At 35.0% G+C, this 17376-nt stretch overlaps 1 protein-coding gene across 18 annotated transcripts in view; it reads left to right on the forward strand.

The window, feature by feature from the left end:
* pHCl-1 (pH-sensitive chloride channel 1) overlaps positions 1–17376 on the forward strand; it is a 61920-nt gene that overhangs the window by 26522 nt on the left and 18022 nt on the right. For 8 of the 18 annotated variants that reach the window (XM_068286339.1, XM_068286297.1, XM_068286363.1 and 5 more), the window contains 9 exons: positions 8646–9653; positions 9987–10007; positions 10883–10971; positions 12335–12409; positions 12727–12791; positions 12949–13169; positions 14714–14796; positions 16007–16144; positions 16569–16721. In XM_068286339.1, the coding sequence (XP_068142440.1) occupies positions 8656–9653; positions 9987–10007; positions 10883–10971; positions 12335–12409; positions 12727–12791; positions 12949–13169; positions 14714–14796; positions 16007–16144; positions 16569–16721 (1843 nt within the window). In that variant the 5' untranslated portion in view covers positions 8646–8655. The remainder of the gene's footprint in view (positions 1–8645; positions 9654–9986; positions 10008–10882; positions 10972–12334; positions 12410–12726; positions 12792–12948; positions 13170–14713; positions 14797–16006; positions 16145–16568; positions 16722–17376) is intronic. The other 10 variants (XM_068286355.1, XM_068286371.1, XM_068286425.1 and 7 more) reach the window with 7 other exon arrangements.

Raw genomic sequence — 17376 nt, forward strand, 5'->3', positions numbered from 1 at the left:
TTAAGACAAAAGACAAGAAAACGACGACAAGTTCTCCAAGCACATAATGAGCATAATGGGCGTGTTAAGAGGGGGGCGTGTGTTAAATATGTGTCTCCTTTCCCTCGTCCTTTTCTCTCGCCTACACATGAAAGCGTCCTCTTATGTGTCTGTGTGTGTTTGTATGTCTGCGTGTGTATGTGTATGTGCACGAGTTAGTGTTTTACATACAGTCAGAAATTGCTACAGGGTAAGGGGAACTAAGGATATACAGTTGCATCTAATGTTGTTGGTTCTCTGTTTTCTATGTTTTTTTTGTTTTGTTTGCTTCTCGTATGCACTTTTTCTAAAACGAGGGCGAACATTAATGTTGCTGTTGCACGTTCTTCTTGTTGCCCCACAACCATTTAAACTAATCTTGAGGCAGTTTATTTATACATCTCAAGGGTCGTTTGTCCTAACAATGCATGTTGCCTTTATACACACACACAAACACATACATCTATAAACCAACGCATTCATGTATAGGTTGGGAGGATAAGCTCAGGTAAATGGGGAACTAAAGCCAATCTCCCTTATGTCCTCTAAATATATAGGGCAATAGTTGAGACAGCAAAATTTGTGGGGCAAAGTGCATACACACACACACATACAGAAATATATATCAAAATTAAAGTTAAAGTAAGACTTGATGCTATACATTGTTTATTACCAAATTTGAATTAGTTTAAAAACTAAGTTTAATTTCTGCGTAACACTTTTAACTTACTTTAGTAGTATCTAATTATTTTATTTGGGTTTACTTCCCAATAGAAACTTAAATATTTTGTCATTTTCTTCAAGTACTTCGATATCCTTTAGACCATTTTGTCCTAAACTAACTTATGGTAATCTTTTAATAGAGAAATTTGATAATTGCAGTTGACCATGGACTGATTTTTTAAGAAGCTCTTCTGATGGCCTTCAAAACATCTTTGTCACATAAAGCCCCATGAACTGCAGAAAGACAACCTTTGTATATAGATCTCTTATTATTTTGTTGTTTTATTTTTTCTGCTCCAACAATTTCCGTTCTCACTTGATGTTGTTCAGTAAATCTCTCCATAACTTGCTTGAAAAAGGGGGAATCTCAGCATGTGGGACACAGAGAATGAAATGACAGACAGTTGGTCGAAAACCCCCACAAAAAAACACAAGTACATAACGAAGGACGCACATACATATGTGCGTATGTGTGCAAGGGAAAGTGGGAGAGAGAGAGAGAAATGTCAAAAAAAATGTCAATTTATTATGCTTGAAATCAGCGCAGAGGACACCCAAACACGCAGCGGAACACGCGTGACCAGCAGCATAAGCCCGAACCCCCAATGCCCCACCTATCGACCATATATGGCTGCTCATCTATAGTCTCTCCTGACCATTCTCCCTCTGCTCCTGTCACTGTGTATAAATACTTTTTAATCTGAATTATTACAGTGTGCAAGTTGTTTTTTTTTTTTTTGTTATTATTATAATTTATTCACATAAATTTTCCATGATGCATGGCATTTAAGTGGCTGTGACAGGACCAATCCTTCTCTCTCTCTCTCTCTCCCCAACAAACCCAAGAAACAAAAAAAAGGGATTTGGCTGATGTAACAACATTTTGGCAATAGGTTAATATTTAAATCTACAAAATCCCATGGTTTCGGAGTATTCAAAAATCGTTTAATTACTCGCAATAATCAATACATATGTATAAAAGGTTGTTATGTAATATTTATAAGCAATTTGGCGTGTGCCTACAGGGTGTCCTAGTGTAAAGCTACAATACCTATATGCGCTGGCCATATCTATTATTCTACCCACGCGGTAAATTGGCTTATATGTATGTACCTATTTATTAATATTTATTATTTAAAACATTGGTTACAACAGCAGAAACATATTATCCACATGCATAATTTAAATAGACATATTATTCCTCGGCCTCATTCAAATACATTCAATCAAATTTTCTTGCCAATTTATATTTTTATTAGTTTCTTGACTAACTCAAGAGATCGATTATCGAAAAATTGCAGCGCCGAACCCTGTTTAAATTTGTTTACATGTATGCGTATGTAATTAATTTATGCAAAATGTATCAAATATGCAAGCCAAGTAAATGGGGAAATAAAAATTCAGAAAAACTGGACATAAAAGACGATGAATTTAAGAAATATGAGAATTAAATTAAAATATTGCACATTTGGATATGTGTTGGCATCATAACATTTTGAGCTAATTTATCTTCTATTTAATTGCACGTAAATTAAACACACCTCTAAGTTACACACACACACACACCAGCACACACCCGTTTTGACAGTTTGTGGTGCAAACATTTGCACAAAGTTTACACAGAGAAGACAAAGTGCAAATGTGCAGAATGTTAGATAGGAACTGGGTGGAAAATGGGTTTTAGGTATCACATAGTGAGTGCAGGATCACATGCTGTTTACACTAAATTGTCATACACCAATACACATTCACCCAGGCACACAGGACCAGTCACAGTTGTTGCTGTCAGCTCAATGACAAAAGCCAAACAGAAAAAAAGTCAAACACTCAGACCTTAGATCCCACTCTACCTCAAAATGATGCAGTACCTCATGGCTGACATGTAAGCTGTAAATGAGAAGAAAGCTATCGAAATGAATTGTTCTTACTTAACCTCAATGTGAAAAATATTCGAGAAATATTACAAAGCAACATGATGCCACAAAAAAAAGGGAAAGTCAAATGTTTTTACTCTTGCAACATTTGTGCATCAAAAAGCACAAAATTGAAATTCCAAGCAAACAAATACCTCTAAAACTCTTTAGCACTTGAGTCATTTCTGGTCAAAAAATACCAAAGCATATGCAAAGAAATTCCTTTTATGGAAATATTTCTCTTTTTTCTCTTCTCTTGTAAAATTTATTATTGTATTAGTTCCCTTATTAAAGTTGTTTTTATGCAATTAACACAACATTGGAATATTGAGTTGTGTTTTATTTATTTCCAATGCTTTTAACCAGTTGCTCCTAATAAAACTTTTTAAACTAAAACCAGAGAGGAAGAGAGGGGAATCTATTGGAATTTTCTAACAGGTCGTCGATGTCATTGCTTGTTCCACTTTCCAGCACATAGAAAGCATTCCGCCGGCCGTAAGCTGATGTTAAGCCTAAACGGCTTAATGTACTCTGCAACTGAAGTGGTTTGCCATTATTGAGTAGTCTGGGTATGTGTGTGTATTTCCGTCAATCTAATTGAAATGCGAATGAACTGCACTCACTACCTATCTCTATGACTATCTCTGTCACTACCCCTATCTCTATCTCTATCTCTATCTGTATCTCTGACTATATCTTCAGCTACCACAACCCTTTGTCGTCTGTTCTCGAGTCTCTACACGTGCATTTCGCATGCTTTTATCGAGTTATTTAATTAGGTCCGACTGCATGCGGAGTTCTGAGTGCCAAGTGCCAAGTGGCAAGTGCTGAGTGTGCCTTTGTTCTGGCATACAGACATCGGAATCAATACTATTACACCAAATCACCACCCAACCCAACTTCCTATACCTTTCGCCTATACAAAATACCAAATTGTCTTTTGCATTCACCGACAAATTTAGGTCAAGTGCTTATATTAATAAGTTCTTATGCAACAGATTATAAACCCATAAAGGTTCGACACGAGAGTATGGGAAAGAGAATTCAGCCAATAAATGAGAGTCAAGGATATTTCATTATGCCAAAGCCATTTGAGAGAAATCAACTAGTTATACACCCATTAGACAAAATTAAATCATACTCATTCGATTATAGTCTCAAAATTAACCTCTTTCTACTACCCTAGAATCAGATTTATGTACCTCCTCGACTTTTTTCCCCCTTTTACAGAATATTTAATATTTATCCAATATATTGTATAGCTGTCATCATCAGATTTCGCATCTCTTAGTTAAGTAACGCAGTGTGGTCTATTTAGGTCATACCGAAGTTTGTACACCCTTGCAAGGGATATAAATAAAGCGGTTAATTACTAAGTTTATTAATAATCACATAAGAAATAATAAAGTTTTTTAACCATTATCACATTGGCATGTATTCCTTCAACACAATATATAGAAATCTATATGCTAAATGATGACAATCAAAATTGTATACTCTTAATTTATGTGTCGAACACTTCCAACGATAATGAATATACCCAGTTTGCGGAAGTATATTAAATGTCAATGGGTTTTAATCAACCGTTCTTATATTATTACTATTTTTTGCTGTTAAATTTTTGTTCGCCAAACTCTGGCGCCAATAGCTAAATAACTGACAAAAATAAATCGATATAATGTTGTTGTCATTGTGTCATTGTGGTTTATTGTTGACAAAGTTTTGTCTGTGTTCTGTGGTCTTGTCTGTTTTAATAGCAAATTAAAATATTTTTAAAGGTCGTTCATGCGAAAGGCAAAGTACAGTCTGACATGGACTGTATTTATGACAGAGGATATGGGCTGAAAATTTACTACTTTATACAAGGCATCCAACCAACTTGGACACAAATAAAACTGATCTAGTCAGGATCTAATGAATAATATTTTTATAGAAATCATGGTCTTACTTTCACGTCTTTGTGTTAGAGGCTTCCAAAGTCTTCTGTAGACGACATATCGGTAAAAACATTTCAAAAAGTGGGTTCTTTTATTCCTATAGCAGTAGGCCTTAGTGTCAGTTCAATGCAGCGAATTTTCGAAAATGAAACTATTTCAAACAAATATGTATGTATGTATTTGTGTTTTATGAATCTCATTCAGGCAATTGGCAAAGTTTGGTATATATTTGCTTTGCATTTTGTTGTTAGTTTTTGTTGCATACAACTAGGCATATTTAGTTTCTGATTTGCATGGGGAAAACCAGCGAAACCATGCCACCCACAAAAACAATTCAAACTTAACAGCTTCTTTAACCATAGTTGTGTGCCACAAAGCCGCTCCGCACTACCCATAGATATACCATTTCCTACCTCCTACTGATAACTTTCCCATGAATTTCTTCGTCTCTGCTGCGATAAAAACCACAAAAACGCTCACACTCATATGGGTAAAATCTAACCACATATACACAAGCATACACTCACACGCACACATATATCTGTAGACATATTTGGAGCGGCATAGACGGATGGAGCCACCTACAGACCAAACCATCCAGTGGCTGCTCAGTGGCTTTTGCCAGCAACTTTATTCTATACGTTTCTTCATTATACATTTATTCGATTTTTACGTGACTTAGGCTATAAAGCACAAAAATAACCAACAATGAATTGAGGCAGAGACAGTAAGAAGGAGACACGGATGGGGAGAGAGGGGGAAAGGAAGAGAAGCAAAAGGAATAGGCCATGTAAATGGTGTTCATATACAAATTGGTACGAATATGTTCTAAACGTGTAACAAGAGCTTAGAGTTCCCTTCCACACTTTCTGGCCTATTCTCAAACCGCATTCTTACTCTCTCTCTCTCGTTCTCTATCTCTGTCACTCTTTTTGCTCCTTTTTCATATTCGTCTACATGTGCCTGGGACAATTATTGACCTCAATCTATTTTAAACGCTTGTACAACATTTTTACCCACAAAATGTCAATTCACTTGACTGCCACGCCTTTCGTGTCCTTCCTTACTCTTTCCTTTCCCCCACCCCCTTTCACACAGTCATGTTTCAAAAAATAACACGAAAGTTTTACAGAGAAAGAGAAAAAAGTTTTCGGCCTGATTATGGCGTAAACCACCACAAAACATAACACACAAAGAACAAATATTACAAAAAAGAAGAAAAAGAAAAACTGAATACGAACTAGAGACCACAACTGACCAGAGATCAGTCTATTCAGTGCCCTTCCTTCTCCCTGCTGATATCCTTTATCCTTTCCGGTTGCATAAATTTCACAGCAAAACCGCGCGACAGCAACTTTTTGGTCCAAGTTAAGCCCGGTTGCCCTCTGCCAGTCTCCCATCTCGTTCATCCGACACCTCCTCCTTCTTTATCTGCTGCTCGTATCTTCATTCTTGTCCTGGTGGCAGGAAACGGCGCCAACTGACAGCCTATCCAACAACTAACCCTAACTGGGTTCCCTCTATTCTAAACCTTCACATCCCCTGCCACTCGCCACTTCTAGGCTAGTTTGTTGTGCATTTCATTTTCCGAACTTTTCATATTTTATTGTGGCAACTTTTCTCTTGTCTATTTTTTTATTGTACGCTTCTTGTTGGTCTTCTCTTTTTTTGCCTCTCCCCCCTTCCTATCCTTGACTGACTTTTCCAGTCAATTTAATAATTTGCTGTTGCTGCTTCATACCAAATTAGTTGGTGTTGCGGTTGATTTGTTGTTTAACACACATAAATATGGAAAAAAAAAAACTCAAGAGGAAATTTTAAAAATGCAAAATAATTTACATAGTTTTAGCTTAATTGAGTTAGAGCGGACACACACACACATACCAACTGCGTATACGTAATACGCTATCATGTTCAAGGGTTTAGATTAAATTTTAATTGGCCCAGTTTTGGTCAAATGGTTTAAATCACATAATTGAAAATTCTATTTAATTTTATTAAAATTGTCAAAATTTTCAAAATGAAATGTTTACTGGACAGCTCACAGGCCATAAAGCAAATTGCCCATAAACTGTAACGTGAAATTTTACCTGAAATTTTTATCTCATAATAGTAATTATTGACTTTCTCTGTGCTCAAGATTCCAATTTAAGTAACTTAAGTATTTTTGACATTTGTTTGGTTCGTTTTAAAGTATTTAAAAGCTGGTTTAAAAGCAGCTGTTAGTATATTAAGTCGAGTGAACAATGTTTCTAGAAAGTTATGGAGCATCAAAAATAAACTTTTCCTATTGCAAAAACATGTGGGGATTATTTTTTCTTAAATCGACATAAATAATATTTTAAAGAGCTTAACTTAAATCCCATTTCAAATCTCGTATCAAGAGAATTTTTAATTTCGTCAAAGCCGATTAAAAATCAAAACAAAACAAAAAAACAAGAAGGAAACATGCAAAATCAAACAGCTTTTTTTTTAAATTATCACACTAACTACAAATATTTACTTGATATGCATCTACATATCATTGAATGGACAAGGAAATTGAATTTCTGTGGTTCGTTGGCCAAAGAAATAAATGCACAACTCATGGCATCAAAAGAACACAAACCGAAAAAACCGAAAAACCGAAAACTTAACTTAAATCGTCCAAAAAGGAATGAAATAAAATGAAAATTGCATTCTTGGTTTCATACAAACAGACAACAGGCAAAAATAAGAGACAAGTCTCCGACATGCAAGCGCCCCTAAAAATAGCAACAATAGCAATAGCAACAGCAAAAACGCAATAATAAAAGTATTGTATCCTAAGTGACAATGCCAACAATATGATACTCTATACCAAGTAGAATTCAATTGAATGACTTTTAGGTTGCTGAGCTATTGAAGATCTCCATTTGTTGGAAAGAAACACTTTTAGTTCTAGCTTAAGATTTAAATCAGAAATATTCCCCAAGAAGTGTGATATAAATTTTTTGTAATTGGCAAAAAATTTGAAATTGAAACTAACAGTTTATATTCTTCATCCTAGCCACAGAAAACTTTGCAGGGTATTAAAATGCTTTGACAGATTGAGTGACTGACGACAGTTTAGGTTGTTTTTATGCTCTCTTTTTTTTTTTTGTCAGACTGACTTTTGGGACTACTACTATAGTGGGAAGGAAGGCAGTATATATATGTATCTCTTGTTGCTCTTGTTATTGTTGCTGTTATTGTAGTTGTTGTAGTCATTGCTTTAGCCTGTTCTTGTCGTTTAACACGCAGCGGGGCGTGGCTAGTTCATGATGTTGAAGGGGTTCGACGGGTATGTGGGAACGGAGGGTGCCCTGCCATACCGTTTTTGTGGTGTGGCTTGTGTTTTGTATCAACTTTCCCAATATTACCACATCAATCAACATCCACAGCGCGAAGCAAAAAGTCATTGCCAAAGAAGTTTTTCCTTTTTAATGACTGTCAAGTGGGTAATGACAGATTTTCGGTTTCAGATTGGGTGCGAAAGGGGTTAAAATAAAAAAAACAAAAAAAACCAAAACGAAATTAGTTTTTCTTTTGTTGAATTGATTGTTTGTAAATTAAACTTTCTCTTGGTTATTGATTGAAAATCAAATTCAGGGCAAATACTATTTGAAATAGTTGAATTTCAATAAACAAGTTTTAGTAAAGTTTCAAAGCTGAGCAACGAAAGAGATTGATTTTCAAATTTCTAATTCACCATTGAATGGAAGTTTAATTGAGGAATTGCTAACACAGATCGAGGATGAGTCAGACTAACTAAAACCTCGGGAGAAATAAATCAATATGAAATAGTTTAGGAACATTCTATTGCTTTTAAGTCCTGCAAAAAACAGAAATGAAATGAGGAATTAGAAATGAGCGTTCAAGATATGTAGATTAATCTGATTTATTTTTCATATATATTTCTTCTGTCTAGGTAAATTTCCTTAAAAGACTTATTTTCAATATATTTATTTACAAAAAAAAAAGCGTGTGCACTCTGAAAAGTATGCTATAGTTTTGTAAAATGTATCTTTCATCTATTATTTTCTTGTTGTTGCAGTTCTCGTAACATGGGCTGCGCCTTTGAAGCAGCCAAAAGTAAACAGCAAAGGACAAAAAAACAGCAGCAGCAGCAGCAAGAACAACAACAACAGCAAAATCAATGCGGTGCCAGAAGAGTAACAAGAACAACAGCGATAACAACAATAACAAGAACAACAACCACAAAGCCAGCTGAGGACATCAAAATCAAGGATAACTATCAACAAAATCATAAAACAGCAAGAGAAACCGAAACAGAAACAGCAAACGATAGCAAACATCTAAAAGCAAGAGCTCAAGTGCTTTTAACGACACAACAACAACAACAATCAGAACAGCAACACCCAGCAACACAGCAGCAACCGAGCCGCAGTCAAGTGGTTTACAGCAAGGACAAAGACGAGAACAAAGAGGACGAGTTGGCAGGGCGGCAAAGAATAGGAATCGATATTCAGGCAACAACCACGAACACAACGAAGCAAATAACTTGCTCAAATTGTTATAGCCAACGTAGAAAGCGACAACATCGCCAGCAATATCAACAGGATAAAGATCATGTTCGGTTACGTTCCAGACTTAGGCCACCCGACGCCTGCACCGCTGCCGCCGCCACCGCCGCCGCTGCCACAACAGCATTCAATTTTCAAGAGATGCTGTGGCAGGCTACAGTTGCCCTAGCGAACACAAATCATAACCATGATCGGCGTGATCGAAATGAGGATGAGTTAGCCTATCAGCGATGGCAACCGCCACCACTGCCGTCGCAATCGTCACCATCGCCGTTGCCGTCGCAATCGCCATCGCCCTCCTATTTACCCGCCACCACTGCTGCCATGTCCGCATCGATTTTAGCCACCTCCGCATCGGCAGCCTATCAATATTTGGGACAGCATTATAAGCATTATAGTCAATCGTTCAGTTTCTATGCCGCCTCCAGTGTTATATTGATGCTATGCTATCTAACTACCGCAACCACAGCGGCTGCCACACAATCGGAGACGTCGGGTGCCCTCGACAAGCATCCCATGTAAGTGACCAAAGTCAAATTGCAGGCAGGACCTATCTACATAACTATTTGAGAGTCATCCTTTTTACACTTTACACACCACACACACACACACACACACACATACACGTCCATCAATGTGACTGTATCTCTTTCTATGTCTCTCTTTCTCTCTCTCTCTGTATCTCTCTCTTTCTCTCTCTCTCTCTCTCTATGTATCGCCTGTTAAACCTTCTTACCTGACCCCCAAACCACCAAATCAAAAAAAAAAAAAAAAAAAAAATTATATATACACCACAAAAAAACAAAAAATGGTTCTATTTATTTTTTGTTTTCTTTTTGAAATTTTTTCAGTCATGGCATCGATTGGTCGAAGTAAGTTAAATGCACAAACTAGAAAACAAAACAATAAACAAAGAAAAAAGAAAAAATATATATTTGATTTAATCTATATTCCAATTATGCAAATTATATTTGTTTATCGCTTTAACAAAATTCGATTCTTGTTTTTAACGCTAATTGGAGTTATGCACTTGAAAGAAGCATGCAAAAAGCTTTGTTTCAAATTGGTTATTTCTTTTATGTTGATTTATTTACCCCGATTTAAGTTTACTTTTATCAATTTCACATAAAGGTCAACTGAATTCGTAAAAGATCAATCAGAACTCATTATGCCGATAATTTGCCTAATGATGCCACATCTAATCGTGCCATACTCAACTCTATCAGACCATATTACGCCACAACTATTATTATAATAACATGCTTAATCTTACAATGCTTTAGGCCAACAGCCACACCTAACCTTATTCAACTCACAGCCAACTTCATCCATCCGTTGTTTTATCTGTTTTTGCAAACTTTTTTTACTATTTTCGTTTACATTTAGCTTCTTTTGTCAAATTGGTCTACTAACCTTCACTTGAAACTTCAATCAAAATCGCATTTTCTTCTCGACGCCAACACACACATACAGACACACACAGACACAGACAGACACACACATACACACCAACTTACATGGAGCCTAAAAAACTATTTGTATATACATGAAAATCCATCAATGTTAACATGTTGTGCGAAATTCTTACTAACATTTTTCTACTTCAACGAAATAAACAAAAACAACAACCAAAAAAAAAAACATCCCTTTGACGTTTGACAATCAATAAATTTTCCTCACACAATAAATAAATGAAAGGAAAACTAAAATAAAACAAATTCCATTTTGCTTGTTTCTTCACATACAGATTCGATGAATCCAGTTCGGATAAAGAGATATTAGATTTATTACTAGAGAAGAAACGCTATGATAAACGATTACTGCCGCCTGTAAATGGTAAGAAGTTCAAGTGAAGTGAAAACTCAAGTTAGGGGGAGATAAAAGAGAAAGCATTTTCCTTCAGTAATTCTTGAAATTTTCAATTTGTCTAAGTGTATGAGACAATAATAACAGGAAAATTGCAACGACAAAGAAGAAAAAAACAAAAAGAAAGAAGGAAAATTTAGTCTTTGTTCTGTTTTTGTCGCTGAAGTCATTAAGCTAACCCACGAGGCAAGGGAATGAGGTTAGTAAGGAAGTAGGGATTGCCATTACAAGACGTTTTCAAGAATTGAAAGACGGCAAACGGTTGGTCGGTGGTGCAGAGTGGAGAGTGGGGGCGGAGCGTTCAACCAACAAGACGATGCATGGTCACTATAAAATCAATTAAACTTAATGGCTCCTCCTCGCCTGGATGCAATTTTGTTGAAGCAGAATAGTACCAATAGATACTAGGACAATGGGATGAGGGTTGCGGGTGGCAAATAGGATGAATCCACCTACATATTTCTTTATTGGCTCCACAGACCATCTGTATAATGTAATTACTTGGAAAATAATTATATATGTATATACATACTTATGTACGTGTACATTGTTGTGGGGTTGGATTATAAAATTTAAGCACGGGATATTTGAAAAAAAACGATTGAAGAAAATGCTTATAAAAACTGCATCAATGGGGCACAAGAGTTGAGACAAACTTAAAAAACTTTTAAAGGTTAAATTAGCCAAGCGATCAAAAAACTGTCTGAGACTTACGTTTAAGAATTAGTTATTTAATGAGTAATTAGTTATTCATTACTTAAATAAAACGAATTCGCATGGAGCCATGAACTAAATTATTTGAATTTAGTCTTTAAAAAGAATATGTCCTTAAAAGAGCATTCAAGTAATTAAAAAAAATTAAGTAATTATTAAATAAATAAAAGTGAAATGATTATTTTTCAACAAAATCAGAAATAGAATATTCAGTTAATCTTTTCTTAATCTTATTGATTATCTTAAAATGTAATTATTATTGCAAGTTTTCCAAGTAGTTCCAACCATGTGCTTTAATATTTGCAATAAAAATATAGATAATTAGGTATTAGTCTTAGGTTCTAGTCTTTAAAGCCAAATGAGATGAATAGTTAATTAATAGTTAAATAACAAGAGTAAAGTAGTTTCGTAGATTAGATCGCATTCCATGAACATAAAACTGATAATTCTTTTTCATCAATTGCAATTCCATATAATTCATTCACATGGGATTTGTAAAATAGGCAACAGTTATACTATGATAGGGAGGAGAATTGTGTTGGGAAATTTGTTTTTTGTCTGTTTATCAACTAGAACTACAATTTTTAGAAAACAAAAACCTCCCACTTGAATTTTGCAGATGAAGACTTTTGCTGTGGCTTACAGTCACCCGATATGGCCACAAATCAAAATGCGCGGAGACCACATAATCGCGGTTGGTGATATATCTCGCTAAAAATGAAATACAAAAACAAAAGAAATAAAACAATGAATCCCATGATATATCTATATAAGTTGATTTATACCGTTTCCTTTAAAGAAAAGATTTCTTATACTTTGATTTAGTTTTGTCACAGTTTCATTTGTCGTTTGTTTATATTCTCTCCTCTTTTTTTTTACTAGTTGTATAAGTTTTGTTTCAACAAATATTTCTTTTCTACTTTGATTTCCGTTCGCTAATTTAAAAACTATTATTTATGAAATGACATTGTTGTATTTAATAAATTTCTATATGAATTTTTATTCTTATAGGCACCCTAACGGTAAATGTGAATGTCTTGCTCCTAAGCTTAGCTTCGCCTGATGAAAGCAGTTTGGTAAAGCCAAAATACTATAGAAAACCGATTAAAACAAATCGATCTATATATATATTTGACACATTACATATCCATATATTATACTAAAACAAAAATGTTTCTCTTTTTTTGCTTTTTTCTTCTCTATTTTTGATGGATTTGGGATACATATATGCAGAAATACGAAGTGGAATTCCTATTGAATCAACAATGGAACGATCCACGCTTGCAATATGGCAATAAGTCGCATTATGACTTTTTGAATGCTCTGCATCATCATGATAGCATCTGGACGCCGGATACGTATTTCATTATGCATGGCGATTTCAAGGATCCCATCATACCAATGCATTTTGCTTTAAGAATATTTCGGAACGGGACCATTACGTACGCAATGAGGTGAGAGAACTGGCGAGAGCAACCGATTTGAATATGAATGAAATTTTTATGCAAATTCATATCAAAAAGTTTTCGTATAAATTAGAATGCCACCATCATAAGAGTGAGTAGGAAAACGCAACCAAAGAGGGGGAGAATTTGTTTGTTGAAATATTAAAAGGAATATATATATATATTTAAGAAAAAAAAAAATATACACAAAAAAAAAACGCAACCATATGCATGTCCTTAAAGATATATAGCACCTAATATACAGGGTGTCACCAACATTAGAACATCACAGGACACATTTATTACATTCAGCGTCAATTTCATGCCATCATATCATAAAAAACGACAACTGCAACTTGCCACTTTAAGTTTGTTATTAATAACATTGTTTTTCAATGAATGTAAGAGGGCAATTTTGCAACACCCTGTATATAAGTATGTACATATATTCTCCCTTTTTTGGAAGAAAAATGTATGCAAATGTTTGAACAGTTTCTTTACCTTGCTCAGGTAAAAAACTGGCAAACTAAAAACTCGCTTCGTCACTTGTTTGCTTTTAACAATATGGAGATGATGATGATGAGGATGATGATGATGATGCTCCACCTTTCATTGCCCCTTTTCCTTTGACATTTGTCTCCGCTCCCTTTCTCTCTCTCTCTCTCTCTCCGGTCTTGTCTGCTCTACATTTTTCTCCTGTTTTTCTTCTTCTACTGGTTATATGTTTTCTCTGTTGCTGTTGGAAAATTCAACAGAACTTTTCCAATTGACTGCAGAGCGCAAAAGTGTCGTCCAGCAATTAAAATAAGTTGCAGTTGCCATTTACTTTTTTCACTTTTCCCATCCTCTTCCAATTCCGCGTCCTCGCTGTCTCTCTCTCTCTCGCTCTCTCACACTATCTCATTTTCTTGTTTGCATAGCCCAAACAAGGACAAATGTCTGCAAAAAGAAACTTTGGACCAGTCTAAAAACAAAAGTGGGGTAATGCGGAGGAGATGTTAAAAGGAATTAAAGGGTGTAGAACACTGGAGAGAAGGGTGGGGTGGGAGTAAAAAGGGAGAAATTATGAAATGACGCAGGACAACACGGCATGTTATTAAGTGGCAAAGACAAGCATTTGCTAGAGGAAATTTATGGAACAAACTCAACTTAAAGGAGGTCAAAAAAGATGGCAAACTAAGTTTTCGATGATAAACCATGACAAATTGAAAAATGTTAACCCAGAATTTAATGTTTTCATAAAACTTATTGAAACTGCTAAGCGAAGCCAATGACCAGGTTGACTTTGTTTTCTGCTCAACTGAACAAAAGATAGAAATTGTATAAGATGTTCATGGAATAAGTAAGAAATTTAAGACTTCCTTAAGATCTGGGTTCTTTACTAACAATTAAGGTTATTTTCAAATATTCTTAAAGCACACCAAAGGCATTTGAAAACTCTATGACAAATTGTATGATTTATAAGCTCTCTCAGTCGACAGCCTAGGCAAAAAGTTTCCCATGAACATTGATTTATCTTCAATTTGCTAATGTTTTAATTTCTATTCTTGCAGACGTCACCTGATTTTATCCTGTCAGGGCAGTCTACACATATTTCCATTTGATGATCCAAAGTGTTCCTTCTCCATGGAAAGCAGTAAGTACCTTAACCTACAAACTCAAACTGTTAACTGCAAATCAAAAGATTGTGTAAATAATATGAATATGATGGGCACAAAAGTGTTGCAAAATGAACTTGACTAACAATGGACCGAAGACTTCTCCTTCTGATATCCAACAATGCTGTCTTCCTTTACAAACACACACATACACACAAGAGAAATCTTGGCGCACTGTTCCACAGAGTTGCTGGATGTATGGCCGTATGTATGTATGTGTGTGTGTGTGTGTGTGTGTAAGTCAATGGTATACGACAAAAGCCTGACAAAGTGACTAACAACTGGGCTGACTGTCGACTGCCAACTAGGCTGAGCGCTTTTCAGCTATTGTTTTGCGAAAAGTTGTTTCCGCCTTGTTCCCTTTCCAACATGTTTATTATCCACCTCCCCTTCCCCTTCCCCTTCCCCACATCCACATCCATTCCGCTTTGCCATTCTGTTGTGAAGACGTGAGGCAAATTGTAAATTACTTTGGAGTGGAAGTTGAAGCAAAGACTCCACCAAGTCTGCCACAGTATGACATTGTTGAGATTTGCCATCTATGATGGCTTCTTCCTTTTTTTTCTCATCACTTTTCCCATGTACTTATATTTCCTCCCCACCGATCCATCCATGTGTCACTCTTTGCTGTTTTGCTTTTGGCATTTGCTTCTTCTTGCCTTCTTGTCATGGCTTGTTTGTCTCAAATATGATTTAATTCACTTGACAGACAATACATGGGCAACATTGTCTATGCCAACATCTATTTACATTAATGTAATTAAATAATGATAAAAGATTGAAATTGAGAAGCGGGTAGGGGACTGCTGGTCGACAAAAAGGGAAATGTTTACCAAGTATTTTTGGGTTTCGGGTTTTTTAGGGCCACTCCCCCATTTTTTTTATTTTTATCATAAGTAAATGGCTTTCTAAAGAAAATTTCGTAGATTTTTCATGGGGAAATCTCTTTGAACAAATTTTTTTCGCTTCACACATCGAAAATTTGTTTTCGGGAGAAATTTTTTGTTTTTCCCAACATTATTATTTGCATTAATGTAAATACAAAATCAGTCAAAAGATGTTTAAGCCAATTTATTTCAAGGCTTAAATAACATTGACAAATCTCAAAGACCCAGCCAAGTAATTAGAGTGAAAAATTAAAAACTTACTTTAGATTGCAAATCTATTACACTTGTTTCTTTAAAACAGTTTCCTATGAAGAGGCACAAATCAAATATGTTTGGAAGAACGATGAGGATACGCTAAGGAAGAGTCCCTCATTGACTACATTGAATGCGTATTTGATAAAAAATCAAACTACGGCCTGTGATCAGAACAGTTGGCGAGGTAAGTTTACCCTGTGATATGCTGTCCGCAAGATTTCAAATGGAATATTTTTCATAATTTTAATTTTATTATATGTAGTCTTAAAAAAAAGCAGCTAATTTCTGGTAACCAAAAGAAAAACATTTTGAAAAAAAAAAAAAAAAACAGCAACCAACTATATTTTGAGATTTCTGTAAATGGCTTGGCTTTTGATATCCTTTGTTTTTATACTTTTGAGTAGGCTAGTTGCGCTTTTTGCAAAACAAAACCAACCAAACCAAACAACAAACTAGATAAATTTGTTTTTAAACTACCTTTCTAATGGTCTAATCTTTGTCTACCCTTCCTCCTACTTCTCAAATCTACAACAACAACAACAACACAAAATAAAACTAAAATAAATTCAACTATACTACCCGTAATCCCCGCCCCGTCCTACCCATAGGGAACTACAGCTGTCTTAGGGTCGATTTAATCTTTACCAGAGATCGTGCATTCTATTTCACCACCGTTTTTATACCTGGCATTATATTGGTGACGTCATCCTTTATAACATTCTGGCTAGAATGGAATGCCGTGCCAGCTAGATCAATGATAGGTAACAATAATTACAACAACAAACAACCAAACTACCAATACTACCTACTACTACTACTACTACAACTACAACAAATTAAATTAAAAACCAAAATCAAAATCAACAAAAAAAAAAAACCAAAAAAATTTTAAATTGAAATATCAAAAAACAATAATATCGCCTTTTTTTGCGACAAATTTTTTAATCAACCCTTGCAAAATCAATTTTTATCTACGCCATTTGAGAAATTGATTTACTTTTACCTCTCGCCTCTTTTCCGTAGCCAATTTTCTTTGTATGTAAGCAAACATTCCATTTTTATTTTCCTTTAATCGTTTCCTATTCTTTTTTTTTCTTTTCATTTCCTTTGTAGTAGTTAAAAATTCGTAAAACAAAATCAACCAACAAATGCCTTTCAAACAGTGCCCACCCAAACAAAAATAAAAGTATTTTTCTCCATTCATATATACTTATTATACTAAGTATTTATATTTATTCTTTTTCATTTAATATTTTTTCCTCCCATTTACGTTATTCCTTTATTTTCTGTCATATGTTTCCGTATCAAGATTGCTGCATGGGTTAATGTTTCTTGTATTGCCCAAAAAAAATAATAAAAACAGAAAAGATCCCACAAAATATCCACCAAAAAATATCGAAAGCAATAAACCATATA

The sequence above is a fragment of the Drosophila tropicalis genome, unplaced genomic scaffold, assembly GCF_018151085.1.
Source record: "Drosophila tropicalis isolate 14030-0801.00 unplaced genomic scaffold, ASM1815108v1 contig_1109, whole genome shotgun sequence".
Taxonomy (NCBI): Eukaryota; Metazoa; Arthropoda; class Insecta; order Diptera; family Drosophilidae; genus Drosophila; species Drosophila tropicalis.